General features: G+C 36.8%; 1 protein-coding gene across 3 annotated transcripts in view; it reads left to right on the top strand.

Moving 5' to 3' along the window:
* DTD1 (D-aminoacyl-tRNA deacylase 1) overlaps window positions 1-19,192 on the top strand; it is a 213,320-nt gene that overhangs the window by 177,309 nt on the left and 16,819 nt on the right. For 2 of the 3 annotated variants that reach the window (XM_020986653.2, XM_020986671.2), the window contains exon 5: window positions 12,020-12,193. The exons of the other annotated variant lie outside the window; for it this stretch is intronic. In XM_020986653.2, the coding sequence (XP_020842312.1) occupies window positions 12,020-12,172 (153 nt within the window). In that variant the 3' untranslated portion in view covers window positions 12,173-12,193. The remainder of the gene's footprint in view (window positions 1-12,019; window positions 12,194-19,192) is intronic. 3 annotated transcript variants of the gene reach the window in all.

Genomic DNA, 19,192 nt, shown 5'->3' with positions numbered 1-19,192 from the left:
CGCCACAGTCACAGTCACAGTCACAGTCACCTCCCCTTTATCCTTGCACCAGCCTCTGAATTCACCAATATTTCTACCCATTCATCAATATTGTCCTTGTTTTACCCTCTAATTTTTTTACCTTTTTTTAACTTTGCCTCATCTCATTAGTAACCTTCTTGATTCTTCCTCTTCTAATCCCTAATTCTCCCTGATCCTTCTTAATCCTCTTTAATCTTATATCCTCCTTAATTGATCTTGATCCTGCTCCTCTTTCAACTTTAATAGAATCTGGTCTAGTATCTGGGCCTGAAGATTGTTCTCCTCCAAATTTTGACTCTCCAAGTTCAACCTTTGACCTGCTTCATTAATCCAAAACCCTCATTGCCATCTACATAATTTCTCTCCCCTTATTTGTCTCAGGTCCTCTCCTCCTTCTTTTGTCTTAGTCTTCTCCCAGAGACGCAAGAAGTCAGGAAAAAATTCCCCACAATTGACCTAGAATATAAGATCAATTGATTGACAAGTCCATATACATATACTATACACACACACACACACACACACATGTATATATATACATACATATATACATACACAGTTTTACAGATGAGGAAACTGAATCAAACAGGGTTCTGTGACTTGCCCAGGGTAACACAGCTAATAAGTGTCTGAGGTGAGATTTGAACTCAGGAAGATGAATCTTTTTTATTCCAGGCTCAGCACTCCATCTACTGTCCCACCTAGCTGCCTTCAGCAACAACATCTACATCTGTGTATGTCCATGTATGTATTTTTAAAACCAAGGTCTTCTCTATTCTCTGACAGAATTAGAAAATAACATGACTCTCATAGTCGTAAGGGACCTCAGGGGCCATATAGTCCAACTCATAGATGAACAAGAATCTCCTCTGTTACGTATACAAGTATTCATGCAGCCTTTACTAAAAACCTTCATGTGCAAAGTTTGTCTAGTCTAATCTATACCTGACAAAAATCCTCTCTACAATATTCCATCTACTGGTTATCCAATCTTTGCTTAAAGACCCTCAGTGAGGAAAAGTACACTACCTTCTGAGGCAGACCATTCTGTTTTTGAGATTGCTTATTGTTGGGAAAGGAGACTGTATTGGTAGGAAAATCAGGTTAGGCATTCAAGAGTAGAGGACAAGAGTAGAGTTGAATTGGCTTCAGCAAGACCCCCAATCTTTTTTGGAGGAGTTGATCTCTAGCTATATATTCCCAATCCTATATTTGTGAAGCTGAATTTTTTTAGTCCAAATATAACCTGAGTGTGATACAGTGAATGAGATAGCTAAGGAGATCTTAGACTGCATTAAGAAAAGCAAAACAAGGGAAATGATAGTCCCACAGTACTTTCCTGAGGTCAGACCTTAACTGCAGTGCTGTATTCAGTTATGGGTGCCTCACTTTTGGAACGGCATTGACATATTATAAGAGATTCTGAAGAGGGCAGCCAAAGGACCATATAAGGATCAGTTGAAGGATTTGGAGATATTTCTTGTATGTAAGAGAGGATTTAGAGAGTGCATGATAACTATTTAAGTATTTGTGATGTGGAAGGAAATATTAAATTTTCTTTGCTTGGCTTCAGGGGCAGAACGTATTTGTACATAAGTTTGAGATAGATTTTAATTTGATGGAAGGAAAAACTTTTTATTAAGAGTTCCTAAGCTGGAATACATTACTCCTAGAAGGAATTGATTCTACTTCCCTGAAGGTCTTCAGGTGCAGTGGATTGAGTGCCAGATGTAAGAATCAGGAACACCCAAGTTCTAGTCTTCCCCCAAGATCTGGGCAAATCACTGAACTTATCAGCGTTATTTTCCTCCGTGTAAGATGGTACTATTACTAACACCTACCTCACAAGTTGTGAGCATCAGATGAGATAACACATGCAAAATGCTTTACAAGTCTTGGAAGTGCTATGTAATGCTAACTATCATTGTTATTATTATTATTATATTGTAGAGGGCATTCTTTTTCAGGTATAGATTAGTTGAGATCATCTCTGACATCCCTTCTAAATCTAAGATTCTATAATTCTAGTTCAATATGTCCTTGTACAGTGAAGAAATAAGCCTGTGGGAGGTTAAGTGATTGCCTGTTATCAAAGCAGGTTAGAGGTAGATCATGGATTAAAATTCAACTCTTCTGATTATTAATCCATTTAGGAGAATTAATGTTCTAGACATCCTAACCTTGGGACAAGACACTGAAGAGAAATAATAGACAGCTTCCTCTAGTTCTACATTCCTGTGACTGAGGGAAAAATGGCAGCTGGTTGTACCAGAACTAAGGTCTTCTGATGTTCATATTCACTTCTTTTTTACTTGAATGTACTTCTTCAAGGAGAAGGGCCTACCACATTATAATTTCTGTTTTAACCTTTTATTGATGATATTGATGACTATAATTTAGTATTTGAAGTTAAAGGTGGATTTACAATAACTCCTCTATCTTATAGAGCCTATAGGATTCAACTGCCTAGGGTACTCAGTAGGCTCTGTGTATCCCTTTTTCCTCCCCCCTCCCATCCTCTCTCTGTCTCTCTCTGTCTTACTGTCTGTCTCCCTTCCTCCTCTCTCCCTGTCTGTCTCTCCCTCCTTTCTTCTCCTGTCCCCCTCACTTCTCTCTCCCTCATGTTCCGTTTCTTCCAAGGTACTGGTTCCTTCCCTGCTGCCTCATGAACATGCTCATTGCTCAGTCTTTACCGTAACTACCCCTAGTCTCTCAGGAACTTGTAGAATATGTGTGCAGTTTTTAAACTTAGGAATCCTAAATTATAAGAACGACCATGATACCAAAAGCTATTTATTTAGTGTTGCCTTTAATCTTCTCCTCTCAAATTAATCAGTACTATTTTTTACCCCCTTCATCCCACCCTGCCACATAGATTTTTAAGCTGGCTGCTATTGTTAAGAGTTGCTTTCTGATACTTGATTTCCTGCTCCTAATGCACCTGTGGGTTTCTAACTTGTCCAGAAGCTCACATGCTACGTCCATAAGGAAATCCTACTTTTTGTTTTATAGAAGCAATTGTAGAAGCCATCATCTTGTACTAGCTAGCACTATCAGCATCACTTCCTCACCTGTCAGGTACCTGTCTCCAGTCTTTTCCCTTCCCGGGCCCTCTGCCACACAACTGCTAAAGCCAACTTTCTTTCCACATGTGGTCAGATTGTGTAGCTTTCTTAAAAACCTTCAACTGCACAGTCCACAGTTAAAACACAAACTTCTTAGCTTGGCATTCATTAGTCCCAGGACCTTCATGACCTGGTTCAAACCTGATGCCTTCTACCTACTTTATTTTTTCCTATTAATTGCACTGTATTAATATCCTCTTCCTATAAATAGAGAAATGATGGAAATGACTTCAGCAAAGTACTATTGCCAATCATGGTTTGTTTTTGTTTGTTTTTTTTTTTTTAAAAAGATCAGTCAGTCAGAGGCTAAATGTCAGTTGCCATCATTTAAATAAAAATATTCTGTTTGGCTATGAAATAATAAAAACATTTGAAGTTTTCCGTGTGAGGCTCAGTTAATAGAGGAATCCTTTTATTGTTTTCAAGAGATTGAGTTGCTCTTGTAACTTGTAATAAAGAGAAATCTAAACTTAACGTGATATAAAAACTTAATATGATTTAAAAAAACAGATAATGGTTCTTTTGGTAAGTGTCTTTTCTCTGGGTGACCACTTGTAGGTACCCAGTAGAGAGGGTTTTTTCCAGGTGTGAATTGGACCTAGGTGGCCTTCAAGTCCACTTTCAACTGAAATTCTGTGACTTGGCTATCTCTCTGTTTTTTTAATCTTCTCTTTACCTCTCTTTACCTCTTAAGCATTTTATTTATACTTTCTCTTTTAACAATTAAGATCACTTGTCTGCTTCTAGCTTTTTAAATTTAGACTTTGAGAAGACTGGTACCCTTTTCAGGCTTTTAATAGCTAGGAGCTTCAGAAGATGATGTGAGGGGCTCTTTTGGGTGAAGTCTATTCAGTTTTTTATTTCCTTTTTTAATTTATCTTCATGTTAAATTTATCCATTTCTAAAAGAGAACTTTTAGTAGTAGTTGGCTTTGGTAGTTGTGTTACTATCGATGCCTTTTTGAAATTCAGTTAACTTTTCTTTTATGAGTTTAGGTTCTATAACAATTGGTATATTTACCTTTAATATTTTTCCTTTTTTATGACACTTGTAAGCATAATGTAGTTTCCTTGTTTATTTCTGTTGACATTGCAAATATTAATTTTTGCTGTTTCTAATTTCATTTCTTTAACTCCAGTTTTTTTTTTTGAATCATCTGATACATAATAAATTTTGTTCCAGCCTCCCATTTTTATTCTGTCTGTGTCTGTATTTTTAGGCACATTTCTTGGATGTAGTAAATTGTTAGGTTTTGTTTTCTTATACATTCTGCCATTTGCTTTTCTTTTATTAGATTGTTTAATCCATTTAGAGTTATGATTGTTAAGTTTATATTTTATTCCCTTTATTTTTTATTGATTTTCATTCCCTTCATCTTTTATTCTCTTTGTTTCTGTCATTAGCTGATACTACTTTGATGGTAGTTTATTTTTATAGATTGTTTTCCCTCTTATTTGCCCCCAACTGCCCTATAGCTGCAATTTACTTACTCTAACCTCACTGCTCCTTGAATAGTTAATTTCTATTTGTTTCTTTGTTTATACTCTATCACCTTGCCATTCCAGTTATGGATGTAGTTCAAAATCTTATACACACATACAACCTCTTCTGCCTGTACTCTCTTTTAGCTTAAGTAACATTCTTTTGTAATGCCTTTTTTTTAAACAAAGTTTTTATTTTTTCCTTATTTCTATTCCTTTCTATGCTTCTCTTTATTTTATTCTTCCATTCACGGACTATATCCTTACTTGTTACTATTTTATTCTGTATTTACTATTCAGAAAAAACTTTTGGAATACCAAAATTAGTATTCTACTAATCCTAAATTATTGCATTTGTAGATCCTGACTAGCTTACTTTTCCCTTCTTTATTTATGTTTTTTAACTTTCTTTTTTGTTTTATTTTGTTTTTATATTGTGCCTCACAAAAATTCGACTCATGAAAGAAATAATGCCGTGTGGTGTGTATCACTCTGTTTTCTAAGTCTTGAGGCCTGGTTGTTCTCTGCTTGCTCCTACCATGATCATTTTTTGCTTCTGAAGCCAAACTGTCTTATCTCAAGTTCTTTGTCTCTCTCTCACTCTGTGCTGGCTGTACCTTTTCTAGGGTAGTATACAGCCTTGAGAAGCATAACTCTTTCCCCACGTAATATGGTTTATCATGTCCAGTCTCTTCAAATGGAACTTTTTATTAGGTTTTTGTTTTTCACCAAAGACATAAACCTTCATTTTCCCTATGGGAACAGGCTTTTATGGTACACTTTCATTTCCTCTTTAGCATGAGACCTGCCTTCCAATACTGTCATCTTATCTCTGCCCTCCATTACTCAAATTACTTTTCCCTTATTCTCCTAAAAACCTCCATTTGAGAGACTAATGAAAATACTATCCCATTTATGCTCACCTGTGGTCTGGGTGGGGTTCATCTCTAGCTCCTCTCTGCCTCTTGCCTCCCCTTTCCCCATAGTGACTTTTGACTATGGGATTTAGTCTCTGATATGTTAATTCATCTCTTTTTCCATGCCTTCTTATTCTTTAAGGTCTCTTTAAACTTTTAGCCCCTTCCATTCTTTTTTGTCTCACAATGATCCTTCCTGTTCTTTCTCTCCTTTCCCTCAGAACAATTTAAAAAATAGCTTATAAAAACTTTAGAAATTTGATGCAATTAGTCTTTTCTAGATTATTGTATTCGTTTGCTTTTCTTATGTTGAATGTTTGTAGGTTGTTCTAATATCTGCTTTCTCCACCCCTCCTTCCCTCCCAAATGTCTCAAAAGCCTCTCTTTAAGTCATATTTTTGATTGATTAGGCTCAACTTTGCATTTTACATTGCAACTTGAACTATTTACCTTTTTTGAATGTCATATTCTGTTCTCCTTTCTGGTTTCTCATAGTTGCAGTAATCTTAAAATTATTCAAATTGAATGATTCACATTTCCTTCAAAGCTGAAGAACTTTCTCCTGGTTGCTTGCTAAATGTGTTGTTTGGTATCGAAATTGAGACATTTAATGACCATTTATTGGAGTCTCAAACATTGGATTTTTCTGTGGTGGAGATTCTTACATTTGATCAGTCAGTACTTTGTTGCTACATTCAAAAGTTCTGGGAAGTTTTCTTATTTTATTTACTATAGCACAGTATTTAGGTTTCCTGATTTATCGTGTTCTGCCAGGAGACTTACCTTCCTTAAGTTATTTATACTCATCATGTCTTCAAGGTCATTCAGTTCATATATTCTTTCACCTTACTGTCTTTTGTTTTTCTTCTGCCTAATTTTCTTCCACTTTACTAGTTTAAATTCTAAGGCTATCATTTTCTCATTCAGAGCTTTTACCTTCTTTAGGGATTTTTTTTAATCAGGTGTTCTCAGCTCAATCTTGTTGTTTGTCTTTATTAATTCTGTTCTTTGAGCTCTGATTTCTGATCTAATTTCCATCTTTGTATTGTATGATAGGAAACATCTAATTTCCATCTTTGTATTGTATGATAGGAACATGGATTGAGAGCTAGAGGGACCTAAGAGATCATGTGGCCCTCATTTCACATATGAGGAAACTGAAGTGTTTCTTGCCCGAAGTTCCAGGAAGTAAAAATAGCAGAATCAGGATTCAAACCTATGTCCTCTGACCCCAAATCCAATACTCTTTCTACTGTACTTGTTCAGTTGTGTCCAACTCCACATGACTTTATTTGGGGTTTTCTTGGCAAAGATACTGTAGTGGTTTCCTTGTCCAGCTCATTTTATAGATGAGGAAACTGAGGCAAACAGGGTTAAGTAACTTGCCCTAGATCACACAGCTAGTAAGCGTCAAAGCCCAGATTTGAACAAAGCATGAAGATGCGTCTCAATGACACCAGGTCTGGCACTCTATCCACTGTACCACCCAGCTGCCCTTTCTACTGTACTAAGTAATGTCTTTTAAAAAATTTAAATCTTTTGAAGCTTTATGTAAATTTTTGCTATTATTCCATAATCTATGAGAATCCTACAGAATTCCTTTTTTTCATTGGGTATTTTTGGTTCATCTTTCTTCATAGTAATAATTGTTTAGTGTCTTTTTGAGTCTAATCACTAGTTTATCTCTTTGGGTATGAGGTTTATACATCTATACTTTCTGTCTTGGGATTTTTTTAATGCTTTTTTTGGTTATTGTATTTCCTATAGCCTGTTTCTAGTATTCTTTCTCTTTGGTTACTCCCTTTTTGCTACTACATAGACCCCCTAGGCAGGGCATTGTGAACATCTTTGATTTGGAGGCATGGAGGACCAGCTGATTTCCTGCCCAGAGGAAACATGGCAGGCGTAAAATTTAACTCAACTAGATTTCTAGATTCTTTTCTCTTAAGCACAGAAGCCTCTCCCTTCTAACTCCTGTGTGTTTCTCAGTGGCTCCCATGGGGAGGCAGAATCAGGTTTTAAAAAAAAAAGAACAAACTTTGGTGTATGCATGGAGGATAGGTTTTAGACTGGGTCACTGATATGGAGGAAACAGGCAGGGCCCTCCACATCCAGACCCTTTTGAGTTTGCTTGTGGTGATTTTACTTAACCCATTGGAGTATGCTACAGATAGGGACATTTTATAGGGGTTTTAAGTATTTAAGTTCTCCAGTGTTATTTCTTGGTCAGTTTGTCAGTTTTTTAATATGTATTACACTTCTTAATATATAGTGGATTTGCTTTTAATTACTCTAGTTATAGCACAAATTTCATTTTCTGGAATTTTTTTAGGTTGAGAAGTATTTGGAAAACTCCTACACTGCCATCTTGCTTATCATGTTACTTCAATCATACCACCTTAAATAGAATATGCTAATATAATTTAAATGTTTCTTGATGACTCAGGGCCATCATTATGAGTATCAATATTATATTTACTATAAATATAGTAATGTCCTTCAAGCTAACTGAGGTAGGTAAAGCTATTTTTCCTTATAGTAAATAGCCTCAGACTGCTGTGCTGTTTGAGTTATTATTTCTACTTTGTATAGTTTCTCTTTACATTCTTCATTGTCAGGATGTCAACTTTTGCTTCTTACAGCTTTCAGTTGTTTGTAAGGAGGAGTAAGATGCTGAATTTGAACCTTAGGGATTCTCCATGAGTAAAACCTTAAAACATGACATAAATGTGAGCTGTTATTAGTCCTACCACTTCTGCTTCTATTCATGCTTCTACTCCTACCATCACTACCATTTTTCCCCATTCTCTTCTTAGCTCCTTGAAATTTGGCTTGTGGGGGCAGCTAGGTGGTATAGTGGATAGAGCACTGGCCCTGAAGTCAGGAGGAACTGAGTTCAAATCCGGCCTCAGACCAACATTTGACACTTACTAGCTGTGTGGCCCTGGGCAAGTCAACTTAACCCCAACTGTTAAAAAAAAAAAAGAGAAAGAAAGAAAGAAATTTGGCTTCTGATCTTATCCCTTGAAGGCGATTGTTTCCTCTAAATATATCAACAATCATTTAACCATTGAATCCAATGGATTATTCTTTTTATCTTGTGGAAGTTTTTGGCACTGGATTCTCCTGAATGTTCTCACCCTTGGTTTTCATGGCCGTGTTCTCTTGTGATTTTCCTCTGACCTTACTGACTACTTCTCCTCAGTCTTCCTTGCTGGATTGAACAGTCTTATCTGTTGCCTTATTTCTGTAAGTGTCCTTAAGGGTTTTTCCTCAGGCCCCCTTTCTTTCTGTATTCCCCATCTTAACAGAATTCCAGTCCCAGATGTTTTGTTAGCATCTTAAATTCACAATATTCAAAATTAAACTCATCTAATTCCATAAACTGTTCTCTCCTCCGTATTTCTCTTTTTCTGTTGAAAGTCTCTATACTTCCAATCACCCAACCCTAGAGTCATCTTTGACTTTTCCCTCCTAATCTTTACATTCATTTTCTAAATCTTATCACTTCTATCTCCGTAGTATCTCTCCTTTTTATCCTTTTTTCTCCTCTCACATAGCTACAACCCTTTTTATTTCTCATCTGGTCTGTTGCATAAGCCTAATTGGTCTGTGCCTTTCCATTCTATTATCCACATAGTTGCCAAAATAATTTTTCTAAAACACAGGTTTGACTATGTTACCTTTGTATTAAAAAAAAAATCAGGTGTTCTTTGTTGCTTCTGTAAAAAAAAATATACAAACTTCTCAACCTGGCATTTTATATTTTCTCTGCCTCCCTTTCCCAACTTATTCTACATCACTATGATTGACCCTATATTACAGCAAAACTTGATTACTGGGACAGGCCATGTTCCATTTCTGGAATGCACTGCCTGTTCACCTCTACCTCTGTGAATCCTTAAGTTCCTCCAGGTATTGGTTCAAGTGCTTCCTCCTTCTTATAAGCCTTTCCTGATTCCCTTATCTGTCAGTGTTCTTTTCTCCCTAGATTATCTTCTATTTACTAACCTTTTTTTTTTTTGTGATACAGTTGGGCTTAAGTGACTTACCTAGGGTCACACAGCTAGTAAGTGTCAAATGTCTGAGTCTGGATTTGAACTCAGGTCCTCCTGACTCCAAGGCTGGAGCTTTATCCACTGCACCACCTAACTGCCCCACTAACCTTTTTCACATGTTGCATCTTCTAGTAATATGTAAACTCCTTGAAGATAGAACTTGCTTCTTTTCATATTTTTATGTCTTTGTATACCAGCTAATGGCTAGCGTAATGCCTTGCATGTAGAAGGCTATTAATCGATGTTTGTTGGAAATTGCAAACGTGTATAGTTGAATCCCAAATACATGTATTATGGTAGATGATTATGTATTAGTCTCATTATTATTTCATCTCAGTTGTAGTAATTGTAAATTTCCTTCAAACCCATTTGTAACCTAATGTTCTCTGACTAACCTTTTTTGGACTTGCAGATATGGATCCACAAAGAGTTTGAGTAACTTGGCCTACGCCATAGAATAATTTTATTAAATATTATTTAATTTATTATTAATTACAAATAAATAGTTATACATTTATATGTATATTTATTAAGTCCTTTTAATTTCTATTAATTATAACTTAAAATAACAATGTAATGTGAATTCATTTTGTTAAGAGTAGTATCATACAAATTAAAGTTCATCTTTGAAATGAAGAAATCGTGGCATAGGGAAATGTGATTCATCCAAAGTCAAGGCTGTATTTAATACCAAAGGTATGGGATTTGGTGATGTATGGAATGCATTGAGAGGCAGTGTTGTGCAATGGTTAGAGTGGCAGCCTTGAAGCCAGGAAGATGAGGGTTTAAGTCTCACCCCTGAATATACTGGCTATGTAATTCTGGGCAAATCCCTTAACTTCTCAGTGCTCTCTAAAACTGTAAGTGGCAGAGAAGGTAGCTGGAAGAATAAGTAAATATTATATGTCTAATAGTTCATGTCCTCACTTAAGGAAATTAGGTTGGAAGTTTCTGACCCTTTCAGTATGCCATGAATAATTTCATCTTCTTACAGCAATGAGACTGCAGGTGTAGTCAGTCTTAGCAATAATAAAAAACTTGTAGTCTTTAAAAAATAATAGTGGACATTTGATCTCTATAACTTAACATTGCAAAATACTTCCTTGAAGTCCTTGCAAGGAGTTGGTTGAAACAGAACTTTTCCATCCACATTAGAGTCTATAAAAAAAAATCATAGTAACTATGACTTCTCAGGACTTACATTTTCCTTTTGTTATTTTCTTCTCACACTAATTAGGTTTTGCTCACATGCAGAGCAGACCAATCTGAGAGATACAAAAATGGCACCGTACTTTGGCATGTTCCTAGTAAGAATAAAAACAGTATTTACAACTATAAGACCTAGGGAAATCTGTACATTTGATTGAAATAAGCATTTGATTGAAGAGGAGTCATTTGCTGAAGGCGTGACTAAAAATTAAGAGACTTTTACTATTTTTCTCTGTTTTATTGCTGACTTGCTGAGCAGGCCTCCATGCCACTGTATACCTCTGTTTCTCCCAAAAGTAATATAGGAATAATAACATCTGCTCATGACATAACTTTACAAAGTAGTGAAGATTAATGAGAAGATGGTGACTGGAGCTTATGGGTCAGTAATTCTGAGTGTGATCTTTCCTTAGAGAATTAGTTTTGTGAAAAGGACTCTATAAACTGTAGAGTGCCATGTAAATCTGAGCTATTATTTTTAGACTACTCTGAGCATCTTGTGCTAAGTTTATATTCTTGGGAGTTTAACCAACCGAAAAGAGTAGCGAGATCCGATTGGTTTTCTTTCTATACAATAAAAATATTTTATGATTACAAAGTTCCTTTATATGTGTTATCTCATTTAAGAAATGAACTGCAAGACAGGATTCCACAGAAAACTAAAATTTGCCATCATTATTAGAAAAAGGTACTGTATGAAATGTTGCTTCAAGAGACCATGCAGTTCATCCTTTTGAGAGACACATGAACTGTTTTGGATTGCTATGTCTTTTCTTTTTAAAAAGATCTTCCAGAGAAGAAAATTCCATAGTTATTTCTTCACAGCTGAATTAGCGTTTCATGGCTTCTTTCTTTTTTTCATGGTTTCTTAATTATCAGCTCTTCAAAGAGAAGCATGTGGGTGTAATATTGTCAGCAAATTGGATCTGGATTGGAGAAGATGGTCTCTCAGATCCCTTCCAACTCCAAAATTCTGTGATTCTATGACTGAGCTATTTAAATGAGTTAGTTGCATGATTAATATTATTTTGGTATAGCTAAACCGTTGTTGGGATATTAGCTTATTACTGAAGCTATACATTGTATTTTTGAAGATTATCTATCTATCTATCTATCTATCTATCTATCTATCTATCTATCTCACATATACATATACACACACATATATGTATATCATGTATACAAATATATTTTCTTTTTTTCCCCAGCTTTCAAAGCTTGAAAAACAGCAGCAGAGAAAAGAAAAAACCAGAGCAAAAGGACCTTCTGAGTCAAGTAAAGAAAGAAATGTTTCTCGCAAGGATGACCCCAGTGCTAGCAGTGGGGCAGAGGGTGATGTATCTTCTGAAAGAGAGCCATGATCAAGAAAATACTGATTTCAGGTATATATCTCCAATTTCTTACATTCCATAGGCATAATAATAAAGATTAGAGGCCTAAAAGACCTTTCATTTTTCTTACTTACCAAATAGTAAGAAAAATGTTTTATTGGTCTGACTTACAGCTTACTTAAATCTGTTTATTTTAGAGTGGAAAGGAAAGTGAAGAAACTGTCTCATACTTGCTTTTTTAGTCACTGTTCAGGGGGCTTCACTATGCCCATGGAGAGCCTAGAGCTAGACATACAAATACTTGCTTTAAATTAGATATTTCACCAAGTTGTCTGCTCTATCTACAAATGTTTACATCATTCCCCTGCTTAGAAACCTTCTGTGATGCCTGTGGCCTCTAGGATGAATTTAGGGCCCTCTTGAACCCACTTTTCTAATCTTATGTCATACTACATCCTTTTATATATTATCCATTCCAGGAAAGCTGAACTGTTTGTTGCTTCTTGGTCTCATCTCTCACTTTTTGTGCTCATGCAGACCAATTGTTGTGCTTGGGAGGCATTCTTTCTCCATCTCTACCTGCTGGAATACTTTTCTTTTGCTAGAACCCAACTTAGGCACCACTTTTGCCATGAAGCTTTGCTTTATCTCCTTAGCCAAATATAATTTAATCTCTGTCCTCAAAAAGTTTTGGAGAACTTTGGATTCTTTCTTGGCCCTTGGAGTAAAAGTTTGAAGGTGGAAGAGACCTCAGAAATAATTTACTCCAAGTCCCCTTCCCCCCATTTTTTTAACTGATGAGGAAATAGAGGTTTTACAGATAGTAAGTGAGCCACAATTCAAATTCAGGACCTTTATTTCCAAATCCAGGACTTCTTTCACTGTACCATGTGCCACAGGAGAACTGGGTTCAAATACTGCCTTAGATAGTTATTATCTATATAATCTTGCTTTAGGCCACTGGAACTATAGTTTCCTTCTCTGTCAAATGAAAGGTTAAAGTAAATGATGTCTAAAGTCCCTCAGCTGTAAGTTCAATTGTACCTTTCAATTCTGCCTATTTGTGCACATAGTTTATCCCCTATATGAAATTATCAGCTCCTTCAGGGTTAAGTGAATAGTATACTTTCTTAACTTTGTACCTTCAATTCCTGTGCTTTCCTCGTAGTGAGTGCTTAATAAATATCTGATGACTTGAATTGAATTTTTGAAGTGAGGAAGAACATGTTTTGTTCCCTTCATTATCTTTTAAACTCCATTCCCATTAGTCTGGTCTAGGCTTCTAGATCCTCAGGTCTGCATTACTGCAATTGCCTCATTATTTGTCTCTCTACTTCTAGTTTCTTACAACTCCAGTCTGCCATATCCTTCCCAAGATAATCTTAAAATATAATTTTTGTCCTGTTACTTCATTAAAGAATTGTTGGTAGCTCCTGTTTTGTACTACATCCAGTTCAAATTCCCATGCTTATTTTTCAAGGGCAGCAAGGTGGTGTAGTGAGCAGAATGTCATGCCTGGAGTCAGGAAGTCCTGAGTTCAAATCCTGCTTCAGATTCTTACTATTTTAAAACTGACCCTTGGCAAGTCACTTAACCTCTGTTTGCTTCAGTTTCCTATGAGTAGAATTGGGCTAGTAGTAGTACCTACCTCCCAGGGTTGTCGTGAACATCAACTGAGATAATAGTTGTGAAGAGGACTGTGTAAGCGTTAGCTCGCTGTAGTTATAATAACTTGAAAGGCTAGATGACCACCTTTCCTCATAAAAATGTTACTCTGAAATGTTACTTTGCTTTATAGGGTATACCTGATAGATATGTAAAGAGAAAGTAAAGCCTAAATTCAGATATTTTGAATCTCGTAGAAAGCATTTGCATAGTTGAGACTTTTTAGTTTTGAATACCATGTAGAAAGCAATTATTGGTATAACTTTCAAAATCAAGTCAGCTAAAAAGAAAAAAAAGACAACTAGTAAGTGTGTCAGGGGCATTAATGTACAGTTTGCCACAGAAAACAATGTTTACTTTTGGAACTGAGAAAGGTGCTAGTAGAGGGGCTTTTTGTGTGTTCAGAGGAAAACAGTGATAGTACTTTTAAATTCTCCTGCTTGTTCAGTTTAAGAAATTAGAGAGCTGTGCATATTTCTAGTCACCCAGGTTCACATCTTTAGTGTTATCCTTGACATCTAAGAAAGTCCCTAATACAGAGAGGTGTTTAATAACTGTTTGTTGATTGATTGACATTTTAGGACTGAGGGTAAGCTGTGGTTACCTTGATTATGGTGAAGCTTTTCCTCTTTTTAGAGTTGTTGGTAATCTTGCTTTACCATAAGCAGTGATGAAAAAATCATCGGTGCCTAAAGTCTTCACTTTCTTGCCTAAGTCTTTATAATCTTAGGAGTGCTGTCTAGATATCCTCTGACATGAATCACCTGAAGTGTATAGTAGTTGTCTGACACAATGAATCTTAGGAGTTTCTCTTATTTTTGATAGATCAAGAAATAATTGCCACAGAATCTCTTAGGGACAGCTAAATGGCAAAGTGGATAGAGTGCTGGGCCTGGAGTCAGGAAGACTCATCTTCCCGGGTTCAAAAATGACCTCAGACACTAGCCGTGTCACCCTGGGCCAGTCACCTAAACTTTTTTGCCTCAATTTCCTCATCTGTGAAATGAGCTGGAGAAGGAAATGGTAAACCACTCCGGTGTCTCTGCCCAGAAGACTCTAAATGGAGCTGCAAAGGGTCGGACGTGACTGAAAAATGACTGAACAACATCCCTCACCAATCATTATTAATATAGTCACTTCTTCCTCTTACCCTTCCTTATTAAATATTTGTTGTTTTTTGTTATTAGTACTGATGGAAAGAGGAAGATCAAAGAAGAGTTAGGACTGCTGTCAGAGGCAACAGTTACAACAGTGATAATGGTAACTCACATTTATATAGAGCTTTAAGATTTGCAAAATGCAAATTTTATTGTCAGAAAAACTCTGTGAGGTACTATTTTATTCCCATTTTACACATGGTGAAACTAAAGCTAAGAGAAGTTAGTTGACAACAGAAAAGAGGCAAAGTTCATGAATTTTTATTTTGCTTCGGTTTTCTTTGCCTAGGAGAGTAACTGTCAGCTGGAAAGGGACAGAACAAAATGGCTACTTAGGGAGTCGATACCCAAGATAAGTTCAGAGATAGAAAGAAAACACCTAGTTGCCAGTGTTGAATTCAAGTCATGGTGCTTAGATGAACTGCATAGTCAAGTACTTAAAGAAGTGATGTTCTGATGTGATTGATGAGCCAAACATCAGTGATAGTTGAAGGATCATGGGGAATGGTACAGGTGTCATAAGACTGGAGAAGGGAAGATGTTCTGATTGTCAAAAAAGGAGAAGGATAGAGTCTGCAAACTGTAGGCCAGTGAGCTTGATTTGATTCCTTGGAAAATTCTAGATTGGATCAAAAAGATGTTTAGTAAGCATCTAGAAAAGGTAGTGGTGATTACAAAGGACCAACATAGCTTCATGAAAAATGGTCACACTTTCTCTTGACTGAATATTACTAGGAGAAATTCACTAGGATTTAATGTAAAGTCTTACACTTGTGAAGTTGTTATATTTTATTTTTTTAACAGGGTATTTTAACTACAAGCTCAGGGGAATGCTGGAGATATAGCTTACCCAGATTTTAGGGAAAGCTTTTTGTTAAGTATCTTAAGCTGTTCTTTTGGAAAAAATGAAAGAGTTGTGGGCCAAACAATAGTAAACCTGTTTGTATTTCGTAGAGACTAGATAGTTGGACTCAAAGAGTATATAATTTGATAAGAAGGCTACTTCTTGCTTATAGCAGAACAGTAGAAGTTTATTAAAGCAATACATAAGACACAGACAAATATGTTGCAAGAGGATACTCCTTTTAGAAAGTAGTCCCCCTTTTCAGGTCTTGAAGGCTGAAGTATGTCCTTGGGAAACCATGGCTGTTTTCCATTAGCTTTGGGTTTTCTGGTGTTCGAATCTGTATTTCCACAAGTAGGACTGTCTGTTTGAATAGTTGAAAACAAAGACAAGGTTGGAAAGATTTTTAAAGTATAAGGACAATAGAGGAGTATGTGTCTCTTCACTTTGTATTAACTGGAGGACATTTTCCAAGATGGACTTAACCATGTCAGAAAGAAGGAAAATATATCAGCCCTTCTGTCTTTGCCTCTGTAACATCAACCTGGAATTAGGTCTGTAGTGAAGTACCCTAGGGATCCCTACTTAGTTCTGTGTTATTTAACATTTTAATCAATGACTTGTATAAAAGCATAGGTGGCATGCTTATTTAATTTGCATATGACACAAATCATGGAGGGAGAGCTAACTCACTGGATGACAACCACTATCCTTAAAGATCTTTTTTTTTTTTTAAGGCAGTTGGGGTTAAGTGACTTGCCCAGGGTCACACAGCTAGTAAGTGTCAAATGTTTGGTCTGAGGCCGGATTTGAACTCAGGTCCTTCTGACTTTGGGGCCGGTGCTCTATCCACTGCGCCACCTAGCTGCCCCCTATCCTTAAAGATCTTTAAAGGCTAGAGTAATGACTGATTCTTAGGGTCCCATAGGAGCAGGTCCTCTTATTTCATTAATACAAGGTACTCCCAGGTAAGACAACTCTCTGTATCAATTCAGGTCAGCACCTTTTATGCAATTTACAGGCTTGAAGAGTTGGCTAGAGTAGAAGTGTCAAATTAAGAGCTTGTCATGGGAACAAGATTAAATGTAATTGGAGGTGTTTAGCAAGATAATACAGTATGACATAGATAATGTTGATTTATGGTTTTTGAAGTCAACATGTGCCTATAGGGATCCATTTCTATTTGAGTTTGATACCACTGGGCTAGAGCACTGAGAGGTTAATTACATGATTTATCCAGGGTCACATAGCTAGTATCTGGCAGAACCTGAACCCATTATCTAGGATTCCTCATTTTTCTGGCTCCAAGGCCAGCTTTCTATCCACTATGTCATTCTTTCTCTTAACTGAATCTTACTAGGAGAAATTCACTAGTCTTACACTTGTAGAACTGTTTTTTTAACCCAAGAACAAAATGGAGGCCTGTTTATGCAGCAGTTTGTTTGAAAAAAAATCTGGACGCTTTAGTAGACTACAAGCTTAATATATATCTGTTGTGTGACATGGCAGCCAAAATCACTACAGTGATGTTGGGCTGCATTAGGAGAAGTAAGGTCTGGTTAGTGAACATGTGTGGTATTGTGTTCAGTTGTGGGCACTGTAGATTAGGGAGGACACTGATGGTCCAGGAAGCATCCTGGCAGGGCAAGGATCAGCTGAAAAAACTGGGATGCTTAACCTGGAGAGACACTTAAAGGAGGGACATGATATCTGTGTTCAAGTATTTGCAGGGCTGTCACTTGGCAGAAGCGATGTGTAGAAATTGCTGAGGAAAATTAGTACTGAAATCAAGAAAAACCCTTAGAGTAGTTCAGAAGTGAAAAGACTTGCCTTGGAAGTAAGGGGTTTCTCCTCATGGGAGGCCTTCAAGCAGAGGCTGGACAATCGCTTACTGCTTATGTTGTAGCAAAGTTTTCTTTTTGGGTATGGATTAAAGGAAGCTGAAGGGGACGGGGACCAAGTGGGGAGAGGAAAGGAAGGTACCTGGTTGTTTGGGGGCGTGATGGAGAAGTCCATAAGAGGTGTAGCCTGGTCAGAAGTGAAGAGATAGCTAGCCTGGCCTCCTCCTTAAATGGAGGTTTAGGGAGTAGCTCTTTGCCCCACCCTACAATCTTGAAGGGCCCTAGGGGCAAAGGGTACTTAAGATGTGAGTACTAGGGCTAATGTAACCAAATGGCTTATAACCTTGGAATAAATCAAACATTTTCTTCCAGTAGGGTTATACCTAGAATCTTATAGGAATAAATGACCAGGTAAGCTTATTTTCCTGCAGCTAGGTGGTGTGGTAGATAGAGTACTGGCTCTGGAGTCAGGAGGACCTGAGTTCAAATGTGGCTTTAGACATTTACTAACTGTGTGACCCTGGGCAAGTTACTTAACTCTGTTTGCCTCAGTTTCCTCATCTGTAAAATGAGCTGGGCAAGGAGATGGCAAATCACTCCAGTATCTTTGCCAAGAAACCCCCAGGTTTTTTTGGGGGGGTGGTCCCACTGAAATGACTCGATAACAACAATAAAAAACTTATTTTCATTGTATAGAAAAACTCTAAAGGAAAGAGGTAATGTGGTTTAATGAAACACATAGTAAGTTAGTGGCAAAAATGGGAATAGGTTTCTTCATTGTATGTATGATAGTCTATAGTTGCCAGAGACTTTTTGTTCTAGTCAGGCAAGCGTTTCATTGTTTATTTTGCTTTAAAAAAAAAACCCAGAAACAAAAGCACTGTTCTGTGATAGTTAAAAGTAACTTTAAAAGCTGTCCCAGTAGAATTTAGTTTTAAGTCCGTGGCAGGATGTCATGAAACACTGAAATGGCATTACATCAGGCTAAAATATTCAGAGAGGGGTTGGTTTATTTGTTTTTTTGTCTATTTTTAAACTTTGCAGCAGTTATCAAGCCCACACAATGGGTTAACACACTTTATTGCTAGATGGTTGCCCAGATAGGTTTCCTATTATCTGTATTCTGGGTGCCGCACAGTGCCCTGCAGATAATGGGTACTTAATTTATGTTTGCTTGTTAAATGAATGAATTATTTGGAGGGTGGCCACGTAGATGAATGATTTCTCTTTTAAAGGTCAGAGAGAATAAATTGCAAAGGCAATAACATCACCCAAACAAGCACCTGTGTTGTTTGGAAACATTCAGGTATGTTACATTTGAAAACACAGGTATGCATAAAAATGTGGAGTATCTAGCATGCCACAGAATGCAACTGTGACCTTTTCTACTCACAGATATGTAGTCATATACCATTTCTTTCCTTTTGACAGCAACCAGCTGGGCTGGTTAGTTGCTACTTTTCAGCAGAAGGTAGCATGTGATTTCCTGAGAGAAGCAGATTATTTTGAAATTATTTGTGAATATTTCACATTAAAGTATACT

This window comes from Phascolarctos cinereus, unplaced genomic scaffold (genome assembly GCF_003287225.1).
Source record: "Phascolarctos cinereus isolate Bilbo 61053 unplaced genomic scaffold, phaCin_HiC Scaffold_2;HRSCAF=192, whole genome shotgun sequence".
In the NCBI taxonomy this organism is placed as follows: domain Eukaryota; kingdom Metazoa; phylum Chordata; class Mammalia; order Diprotodontia; family Phascolarctidae; genus Phascolarctos; species Phascolarctos cinereus.
Note: the sequence above shows the minus strand (reverse complement) of the source record. Positions and strands in the feature narration are given on the sequence as shown.